Genomic DNA, 10,985 nt, shown 5'->3' with positions numbered 1-10,985 from the left:
TTAATTTTTTTAGGTTTTACCTTTATACATTGTGTTATGATTTCAATAGTTTCAACTGCCTCTTTTATTTGATAGAACACTATCAAGTTTTGATCATCAAATGACAATACTCGTTTTCGATAACGAAAATCTAAACACATACTGAAAAAAATAATTTTAACGTTTACAGTATTCAACTTCAGTCATCTGTTTGCAATTTATCAATGTTTAAACATTCGTTTAATTTACCGCTACTCGACAATTTATCAAACCCAAAAGTAAAAACTATAAGTTAACCAACAATTAACCAAAAAAAAAAAAAAAAAAACAATAATACAATGAAATTGCTACAAAAAAATAAAATGAAATGTGAAAAAAATACGATTCTTTTATTCTTATTTTGTTATGATTCAAATAAGATCGAAAATAACATGAAAAATATTTGTTATTTTTTCTGCTTAAATTCAAATATGTACAACAGCTGTTTTCATATCTCTACAGTATACCAGATGTTAATTCCATTGATAACGGGTAAGCGTGCGTGCCGATATTTTTTTCGTTTGTGTTTACATTTTACTGCTACTTTATTATTCATCTTCTATTGCATAATAATTTTTATTTTTAAAACAAAGTGTATTATGGTACACTGACGTGAGATTTCGAATCGTTGGATTTGTGTGGATTTATACATTACAAATGAATTTCAATTATCACACCTAAAATGTTCCAATACAGTGACAAAGATTTTATTTTCACTACTTCTTGGAAATCGTTGGATGGCCAGTCTAAATTCGACGAAAAGTTAAGAAACCTCTGGCGAGAAAAAGAAGATCAAGAGCTCTTCAGGTATAAGTATAATATAGAATGTTCAATCGAACTGCCGGGCAAATATGGATTTCTTGCTGTTGTAAGTTTTTTTATTATGAATTTCATTATTAATTATTTAGATGGTTTAGCTATAATAATATGATTGATTTATTATGATTTTTAATGTAGTTGAACACGGATAGAGGGACAAAACGTCGTAAACCTATCACATTTTGTAATGTGTTAGAACCTTTCAATGACGATTTATTTAATTTTACCAAAGTTAACCCAGGGGAATATTTATTCAAATTTAGTTACATATCAAATAATTCTTCTAGTAAGTCGAATCACTAGTTTGAAGTATATCAATATTTAACAACCTACTCATTTATATTTAAAACTAATAGTTAATTAATAACAACTTTATTTTACTTATGATTGAAACATTTGATTACATTTTTTAATAAATAAGATTTTCTCGCATTCATGGATAATACTTCATACTTCATATTTAAATTACAAATATTATTGGTTTGTGTACATTTTAGATCTAATGAAATAAATTATTTTTAGTAATACATTTATTAAAAACAAAATTAACAAGATTAAAGTTCATTTAAATTTTTTAACTATTATAAATTAAAAAAATAAGATAGATGTCTGAATTGCCATATTTAATTATCATTGCTCCAGAAGTTTTTATTTTATATCATAACTTTAATTTTATTTTTTTTATAAAATCTCCAAAATGTATTATGTCACTTATACTGATATGCTTATTAATCTTATTGTTACGGTAAATCCCAATTAATAAATGTGATAAAAAATATATAAATAAAATATCATATTCTTTTAAAAGGAATATAAATTATAAAAATAAGTCATTTATTTTAAATACTGTATGTTTCATTTAGACCCAAATGATATCTTGGCAATAAATGCTAGTCCTTTAGGAGACTTTCATTCATTAATTTTACCAAAACTTACAAGTAAACTACCACAAGTTATTAATGAATATAGTTTAAATGTTGCAATTCAGCTTTTACTTCAAAGTGCATCACCGTAAGTTGATATCATTATATTAAACTTTTTATTTATTTTATACATTGATTAATGCTTATTAAGTTCATTTCTTTTCAGGGCTTTACGGGTTGGGTTCAATAGCTTATGTGCTTTTGCTTCAGTTAACCATCTTCATTTACATTTATATTATTTATTTCATAGAATGTATCTTGAATATTGTGTGAGTATGCAAGTAATAATAATCTACTTTAGAAATATATAATAAACCCAAAATGAATAATCTAAAATATTAATAAAAAAAAAAAATGAATTTTTTAATATATGTAAAAATTATAACATAATTATTTTAAATTGTTCAGCATAAAAATGTTTGTCCTTTACTATTTCATACATATTATGAGGAATATTAAAAATTAATTTAAGTCTTTGTTATGAGATAAGGAGTTTATTATTATTTTTTGTAATTATTCAGTTCAAATTTATTACTAAAAGTATATTTTTAAAATCAATAGTTTTATTATGTATTAATCTTACATAAATAACTATTCTTTTTTAATATATGAAACACATAAAGCAATTGATATTGTTTATGTTTTACTGTGTACTTTATCTTAGAAACAAATTACAAAACAATTTAAAATTCAAGTAATATTGTCATTGAATAAACAATATTCTATGTATTATTTTTTAGGATCTAGTTAAATTAAGTGGTCCTTGTCATACTATTTTAGATTTTCCTTCTAAAGGTTTTGTATTCATACTGAATAGTAAAGATTCATTGCCTAATTTTGTCAAGTAAATATAAACTATTAATTTGCTGTGTTAAAATTGATTATTATACTAAAAATAATTATGGTTTTTAGGACAGTTTTTATCTTAATTGATTACCTACAAAAGAATAATGTTGCGCACAATATATACATAACTCGAGCATTGAATAAAGATCTAAATATTAATGATCCTGACACGAGAAATTGTGTTAGAGTTTTTATTTGGGCAAGAACTCCATCAGGTGAATTATATATTAAATCACTTATTTATTTATGCATATGACACTTGGCATGAGCTATTATTACAAATAACTTACTCATTATATATGTAAAAATATAAATTTTTAGGTGATAAATGTATGGATAAATTTGCTCCAGCAACTTGTGAATTGTTCGGCCATTTGGTGTTTAAAGGTAATAATTATTTTTAATATTAAATTCAATTCATATTTATTTTTTCTGATTTATAAAACTGAAGTATAATGAGCTCTTTGGAGTTAATAATTAATACATTTTTTTTAAAACTATTTGTTGAAATTGTTATATCATGCAGTTATGTTAATTATTTTGTTACAGATAAATCTGAATTTTCAGAAGTTACAGAATGTAGCGTAGCTCAAGTTCTTACTGATATTACAGAGTCTTCATTTAAATTAATTGAAAATGATGTAAAAAAATTGTACTTAAATGTATAAAGTAAGTTAAATATAAAATTGTTGTTGAAATATCCTTTGTTTTAATTTTTATTAATATCAAATGTATTAACAATACAATGGTGTTCAGTCATGCAAATATACACTTACATCCCATTACATAGTCTGTTTACATTTTTATATCCATAGCAACTAGTTAATGCTGTATTTACATATATTATCAGTTGGCTAGTGTTTAATTTTTTTTTTTATTTTTTAATAAGTTTAAAATAAATAAAATTGCATAGCAATACAAACATGGAACTTTATAGAGTAGATTATACTCTCTTAGGCATGGTTTCTCCTAATTGCATGAAAGTTCTGCCAATTTCTCAGAATGATGAAACTGAAAAGAAGACTCAAAAAGTAACATTATCTTTAAATTAATGTTTTTAAATTTGTATAGTCAAATTTACTTTGTAGATTATAGTTGGTGATCAAGAAGGAATTGTTCAAATGTTTCAAATTCGAAAAGGGAAAATTAATATGTTATTTAAAACATTGCCTTTAGAAAAGATAACTGAAGTTTGTTTAGGGGGAGCTCTTGGTATTTATTTTATTCATTTTTATAAGTCTACATTTATATTAAAATACATTTATATCTTTAAAGGTACTGTTCAAGACAAGATATTTTTATCAATGGGTTCATCAGTTCGTGGCTATACCAAAAAAGGACGATTGTTTCTTAGTTTTGATACTGGCTTATCAGAACCTATTAAATGCATGTATGTGTATTTTGTAAAAATCTGCTATAAGTAATCAAATTCCAAGTTGCATGATTTAAATTATTTATACTGAATAATTAATTTATAAAATATTTAGTTTAAAAATTAGTATTTCTAAGTTATTATTAGTTTAATTAAAATTTATAACTTGGTCTTGTTTCAAGGTATGTAACTGGAAATGAACTTTTGGTATCAGGAAGACATATATTTAATCATTTTAATGATTGCAAAGATAGTAATACTTATTTATGTCCAGAATTAATTAACAGTATTATATCATTAGATATTGTGAAGGTATAGTTAAAAAAAATTGTGTATTTAAAATTTATATTTATGCAAAAGGTAATTTTAGATGCAAGGTGTAATGCCTATTCTAGCATGTGCAGATTTATGTATTAGAATTCTTGAAGGCTCAACTGTGAAAGAAACATTTTATTTACCATCAGAGCCCATTTGTTTACATTTAATGAAAAATAATGGGGGTTCATATGGAAATGAAGTATTAGTTGGACTGAAAAATGGACATATTGTGCTACTTAAAATAGAAAAGTATGTTTAAACCAAATATTTGTTATGTGAAAAGATTGTGATAGAATTTATTTATTTAGAAATGCTTCAACTATTTGTCTTTGGGAACTAAAAACACCGTCAAAAAAAGGAATTATAACATGTATTGATTGTTATGAATTTAGCGGAGAAGATCATCTGTTAGTTGGTCGTCAAAGTGGTTCTGTTGAGATTTATTCCTTAGATTCTCATTCAGTCCCTATTGAAAAATTTAAACATGTAATACTTATAGATTTTATAAGATATTTCGTTACCAATTTAATAATTCTTATAGTCTATTTAATTTTAGAGTTGTTCAGAAAGTATAACTTCTATTCAAGGAGGAGCTGTTCGAAATTATGGCATACCAGAAATTGTTGTAACCACATTTACAGGTAAAACTAAATGAGCTACCTACTGAATAATGTACATTTTAATTTATGAAAGATAATGAATTATTTAAGATTCTAAGTAGAGCAAAGAATATTTGAATTTTAAAACTATATGTTTTTTTTTTTTTTTTTTATTGGAAATATTATGTACCTAACCTAATTATAAACTGAAAATATGAAAACAATTTCAATTTTACTGTACTTGCTGAAATTAGTTTGAGCGAAATTAATGCTTTCTTTTAATTTAATATTTATATATGAAATAATAATTATTGGTTTTCTTATACTTTTTGAAAATTAACATAAAACCACTGACCTTAATGAATTATATCGGTACTAACTATATTGAATTTCTTTTGTAATGGTTTTTAAATGTAAATCTTATGACATTACTATTAATTTATGGCAAATACTCCTCAATTCTACCCTACCTGATATATTTATTCCCGTCCATCTCCTCTATCAATGATTTTTTTTTTATATATTTATAAATACATTCCTTGTTGTAGGTTGGCTTTTTGGACTAACTTTCGCTGATCAAAATATAGACAAAGAAATTATTTTGGACTCTTCAAACATAATTTTAAATGATGAAAAACAAAAAATATTAGACATTAGGTAAACCTATATTATTATATTTCATAAGTATGTTTTTTAGTTTTCATATAACAATATTTTATTTTTTGTAACTTAATTTAAATACACTACTAAATATTGTGTTCTATTTATAATTTGTAGTTACTTTGTCAGTAACTGAGTATATTCAAACATTTTTGCTACCAATAAATCTATGTATATTCAATAGGTATGTTAACTGATGACTATTCTATCAGTTCAAGTAAATTTATTTTATATAGGTACTAAAATTAAAATACATGATCATTTATGTAAATGTTTGAAATTTATTAATAAATTTAAATAATTTTAGGACTGAAGTAAGTGATTTAGAAAGATTAGTTGCTATACAAAGAAACAGATACTTAGAATTCACTCAAAAAAGTTCAAGGCCCTCTGTTCTACCATATTTGGCTATTAAAAACAGTGTATGTATAATATTAAATTTAACATAATAATATACAGTAGAAGCTGTTTATTTTGAACACTTGGATTAAGGTGAAATGTGTCAATTTACTAATTATTTCTAATATGCGATTGGTTATATTTATTATAAAAAAAATGTATAATTCGAAGAAAAAAAAATGTATATGCTAAATAAAATATGTATTTATCATTGTCTATTGTTTTGCGTTGAGTAACTTGATGATCATGGTTTCATAAGAATAATGTTGCCCGAAGTTTTTTTCATTCTCATGGTGCAAAACTACTCTCCTGAAGACACTTAGAGCTTCTACAATTTCTTTATTTCATGGGGATGGCTCACTGTTTTCTTATTCATCGTCAGTATCAGCCTGTTCAATTGTTTGAGGATTTATAACCATATTACATATTTCTTCTTTTGTTGGAACCTCAGTAACGTCTAGGCGTAAGACCACATCAATGCAATATTCGTACACTTCTTTCGAGAGTTTGACTGGTTTCAATCGTAACCACACAAGATAATATATATTGTAATACATTGGTTATCATAGTTATTACTGTCCTAATTGTTTCAAATAACCAATGTGTTGTTTTAATAATCTGATTGATTTACAATGTTAAAATGTACAGCCGTCCCTAGACATTTTGTTTCAATAATGCAATTGTATCAATTATCTATGTTCCTAATAAACGGTTTTTACTATATACTTAAATATAAAATATTGTAGATATTTTATAATTTTTATTAGATTTTATAAAATTATGTCTTATAATTAATTATAAATATTATTATTATTTTTTTTTCAGATGTTTCTGGATACAGACAATTTAATTTATCATTTAATAATTGAACTAGAAGCAACTATTGATAATATTTTATTACAGTGTAACTGTTCAATTAATTTTATTGATATTGAAAACAATAACTCTGCCGTTGTGAGCAAGAGTAAATGTAAAGAAGAGGTACAATCAACTAATATTTTTAAATTGCACGAGTTAAAATAAATATTCAATATTCTAAAATGGCCTATGTTATATAATTTAAAAATAACTCACTTTAATTGTTATAATCAAAGCGTATTTCTTAATAGTTTAATTATTGTTGTTTATTAAAATGTTGAGAGAGAGAGAGAGAGAGAAATAGTGATAGTGATAAGATTAATTATAATATTGTGGTAATAATATTGATATATATATATATATATATACCCTAATATACAAGTATTAGTATAGGTATAGTATTCTTAAATTATTTTTTGTCCAACAAATATTTTTATTCATATCATTTTTTTTTTAGTTTAAAAGCATTATTAAAAAAAAAAAAAAAACATTTTTGCAAATTAATTAAATATGATAACTAATAAAAAAAAAACTAAATACAAACAAGAAATCTAACAAAAAATTAATTAAGAAAGTCAGAGGAGTGAATTATTATAAGTTAATTATGGAATGGATAATGGGAATAGAGCGAGAGTTAAGGAAGAAAACTAAGAGAGAGTGCTATAACCAAGACAGGAAAGAAAAAAGTTGTCACCTAGGAAGAAGAGGAGGATAATTAGGATCTAGTAATTGATTGCATTTGAGTATTTTTTGAATTATAAATGTTATGGCTTGAATTATATAAATTCTGCTAAACTGATACATGGTAGTTATGAATATAGAAATGTATACGTAGATTTCATATATCCTGCTATAATGAAATATTGTTATAAGCTAAATAAATTAGAATAAATTGAGAAAATTATTACTATAAAGTCATTAATAATAATATAATTATTATTCTATTCCAGTGGTGGCCAAACTACGGCCTGCGGGCCAACTCCGGCCCGCCATCATTTGATATCTGGCCCGCGAAAGTCTTCTATATTACAGCACTTATTTGTATAACTGTAATATTTTGCATTTACGTAAAAAAAATTTAAAATGCATTTTTTTATGGTCCGCGATAAAAAAAAATTTGTTTTTTATGGCCTGAGGAAAAAAAAGTTTGGCCACCACTGTTCTATTCGATTAATACACTTTTTGGAGTATAAATATTTTTCTCTTTTAGGATGACAATAAATTGTTGATTACATATAGATGCCAATTAAACACAACTAAACTAGAATTGAAAATGTGGTCACACGAAGGTGATCATGGAGTTTTAACAGCTTATATTACACCCTTATTGCAACCAAAAAGTTGTCAAGTTTGTAATTTTTCTATAAAACCACTTTTATATCATCAGAGAACCAACAAATACGTTACGTAAGTTTTACATTTTTTTATTGAATCCTTTTAAACAAAATTTTGGAAATTATGTTATGAACAAAAGAATAAGATCAAAATTTTAAATTATAATTGTTCAATGTTTTATAAATATTTGAATTAATTATTTTGAAAAATGTATTTGGGTTTTAACTAATAAAGTGTGAGTAGGTAAAAATAAGTTTCAATATTATATGCATTGAAGAAACTATGACTATTACCAAGGTATTTTAATTTTATAGGATATTTTGATTATGCTTCTATCTTACATCAGATAAACCACATTCTAAAATTACAATAAAATTATTTGGTAAATTGACAAAAATATTAATGTGGAAAAAATATGATTCTAATATTATATATACTATAAATTGTTATCCCAACAAAACAATCAATAGTAATTTTTTAAAATATACCATATATCCATAAACATAAATATCTATAATATTATAAAACTGTTTTTAGTAATTCGATAAAATTAGGTTTATTGTAACAAATCATTAATTTATTTTATTGTATATTTATTATACATATTGTATATTTATTATATTTATTATTATATATTTATATAATTTATGTATAATATTTATCTTTATTTATTAAGTAATTAACCATATTAATTTTATCATTAGTTTAGAAAAATATTTTAACGGTATATTGTATTATATAACGTTATAATACTATTTATTTTTCAATTAAATAAAATAAAGAATTTCTTTTTTTCATAAGAAAAAAACAATAAATGCTTAGAATTAATTTTAATCTACTATTTGTACACTTTCTCTTTTTACCAAGGTTTTTAATTTTTAAGTACTCTAATATGAGAGGTTTAATTTTCAATTATTATTAATTTCATAAAAAATGATGCCCATTTGTGAAAAAACGCTTTCTATAATAATATTGTTCTCCATATTTTAGTTGTCAGCCTCAGAGTTTTTTAACTCTGTCCGGTGGATTCAGTCTTTCGGAAGCACATTTGTGGCTCTCGAACTGCTTACCTGGAATTCCCGAAAAACCGACTGCTCAAGAAAATATTGAGTATTCATTTAAATCGATAATAGTAGACACTATTATACTGTGTGCATATAGGTATTCTGTTCAATCATGCTTAAGTATCATTAACCTATTCTAAATAACGTTATATTCTTCTGCCGTTTTAGTCGGGGATCAATTAACATAAAAACCGACAATATTACAGCAATTTCAATTCTTAAAGATAACATTAGTAAAGATGCCACAAGGAAAAATATTAAACTAGACATGTCTTACGGTTCGTTATAGGTTACCTTAAATAATACGTCTATTCTGAAAACGCCCTAATTTAATTTACATGTATGTGTATGCATAGAAGTATCAGAAAATAGTCTAATACTGATGATTGAAGCAATCGTTTCTAAACTAAAATTAGACATTATTAACGACAAAAAATTGAAGCTAATCGATGCTATAAAACAGTTGTCAGTAAATTCGAGTACCGCTGGCGAATCCCTAACGAAAGAATACTTAACGCTGATTTCCAATGAAAACGAATTGAAACTAGATGTTTCTCAACGGCCGTTCCGCATGCAACGTTTACAAGGTATATAATAGTTGTAAAGAACGCTATGGAATCGATTAATTTTTTTAACATGCACATTTTTATTTTGTTTTTATATTTACATCGCTGTTGACTTCGTTTCAGCCATAATGTTAGCATTGTTTGATGATTGGCACAAATTGAAAGGATTAAATATGAAACCGAATTCTCGAGAAGATTTACAAGAAGCTTTGCAAACGAGCAATGCACTAGACTCGCTGATCAGCATGTTTGAACTTTAAATAAAGAAATATTAAATAATTCTAAACATATTTATCGTGCTTATAATATATATATATATATATAAACTCTTTGCAAGCAAGTATACTGCCATTCTAACCTCATTCAAAGTTCAACATCATCTCAATTTTCAAATATTTGTTATACAATTTAGCAACAACTGTTTTTAAGCCAAAACTGAATTATTTATACAAAATTCAAACCTAGAGTCAAAAAGTCTATAATAAGCTAAAAAAATATAGTTATTTAAATTTACAGCCGTAGTTATACTAGTATATGTATATGAGTGTAATTTAGGCAATTTTTATGGAGTGGGGGACTTAATTTATGTTGATATAACATATACCTAAACAACGTATACCTAAAGAGTAGATATACTTAATCTACATTATGACCTATTATGATGGCGATTGCTAATGAAAAAATACATTTTAATTAATTTTTTTTTATAGTTAATAGTTCAAAAAATTATACTTTCTTGTTAAAATAATTCTTATAAATTTAAAATGCCTTTTCTATAATATTTTTTAATTAATTTACAAAATACCAAGGGGAGCATTGCCCCGTTAAATTTTTAGAGTGGCAGTTTCCCCCTCTCGCCTCCTTCCTCAATTTACGAACATGTCTTTGTACATATATATATATATATATATGTATAAACTGAGTCGTCGTAGGACGCCTGGCAGATGTAAAATACCGGAACATTTCATATAGAAAATATGCCCGTATGGACGATTTATTAAAGGAATTAATTAAGGCAAAAAATTAAAAATCATGGCATAAATAAAAACAAAATATTTAGATTTATTATAGAAAAATTATTCTTTAATTACAAAATATATATTTATTTAATATCAAAATTAAAAAAATTAAAAATTACCCGTCAGAAACGTATACAGTTGAACCTGCTATAATTAATCATTAATAATTCAGTGATTTTCATTTCAATA

The 10,985-nt window shown here is 24.5% G+C and overlaps 2 protein-coding genes across 3 annotated transcripts; both read left to right on the top strand.

Annotated features, from left to right (window-relative positions):
- The first annotated feature begins 523 nt into the window (after positions 1 to 523).
- Positions 524 to 2,608, top strand: LOC112691909 (GDP-D-glucose phosphorylase 1). The gene is made up of 5 exons (XM_025566346.1): positions 524 to 886; positions 976 to 1,123; positions 1,701 to 1,848; positions 1,927 to 2,029; positions 2,501 to 2,608. The coding sequence occupies exons 1-5, from the start codon at positions 701 to 703 to the stop codon at positions 2,606 to 2,608; spliced, it is 693 nt and encodes a 230-aa protein (XP_025422131.1). The 5' UTR covers positions 524 to 700.
- A 576-nt stretch (positions 2,609 to 3,184) lies between these two features.
- Positions 3,185 to 10,067, top strand: LOC112691908 (Bardet-Biedl syndrome 7 protein homolog). 2 transcript variants are annotated; one of them, XM_025566345.1, is made up of 16 exons: positions 3,185 to 3,275; positions 3,520 to 3,637; positions 3,695 to 3,818; positions 3,882 to 3,996; positions 4,161 to 4,290; positions 4,349 to 4,545; positions 4,605 to 4,782; positions 4,853 to 4,937; positions 5,444 to 5,552; positions 5,863 to 5,977; positions 6,780 to 6,935; positions 8,023 to 8,219; positions 9,138 to 9,308; positions 9,380 to 9,489; positions 9,568 to 9,798; positions 9,901 to 10,067. In XM_025566345.1, exons 2-16 carry the CDS (start codon positions 3,530 to 3,532, stop codon positions 10,035 to 10,037), a joined length of 2,163 nt encoding a protein of 720 aa, XP_025422130.1. In that variant the 5' UTR covers positions 3,185 to 3,275; positions 3,520 to 3,529; the 3' UTR covers positions 10,038 to 10,067. The 2 variants fall into 2 exon arrangements, with proteins under 2 accessions (XP_025422130.1, XP_025422129.1); XM_025566344.1 differs by having other exon boundaries at positions 3,257 to 3,275; positions 3,496 to 3,637.
- Positions 10,068 to 10,985: the final 918 nt, after the last annotated feature.

Source organism: Sipha flava, unplaced genomic scaffold (assembly GCF_003268045.1).
Source record: "Sipha flava isolate LNK unplaced genomic scaffold, YSA_version1 67_pilon_pilon, whole genome shotgun sequence".
NCBI lineage: Eukaryota > Metazoa > Arthropoda > Insecta > Hemiptera > Aphididae > Sipha > Sipha flava.
This window is presented reverse-complemented; position numbering and strand designations above follow the sequence as displayed.

Excerpts from the sequence above, each read along its gene's own strand:
- LOC112691909 (XM_025566346.1), top strand. The coding sequence starts at position 701 with ATGTTCCAATACAGTGACAAAGATTTTATTTTCACTACTTCTTGGAAA. Across the intron at positions 887-975 it reads AATATGGATTTCTTGCTGTT|TTGAACACGGATAGAGGGAC; the intron begins GTAAGTTTTTTT and ends TTTTTAATGTAG. Across the intron at positions 1,849-1,926 it reads TTACTTCAAAGTGCATCACC|GGCTTTACGGGTTGGGTTCA; the intron begins GTAAGTTGATAT and ends ATTTCTTTTCAG.
- LOC112691908 (XM_025566345.1), top strand. The coding sequence starts at position 3,530 with ATGGAACTTTATAGAGTAGATTATACTCTCTTAGGCATGGTTTCTCCT. Across the intron at positions 9,309-9,379 it reads ATTATACTGTGTGCATATAG|TCGGGGATCAATTAACATAA; the intron begins GTATTCTGTTCA and ends CTGCCGTTTTAG. Across the intron at positions 9,799-9,900 it reads CCGCATGCAACGTTTACAAG|CCATAATGTTAGCATTGTTT; the intron begins GTATATAATAGT and ends ACTTCGTTTCAG.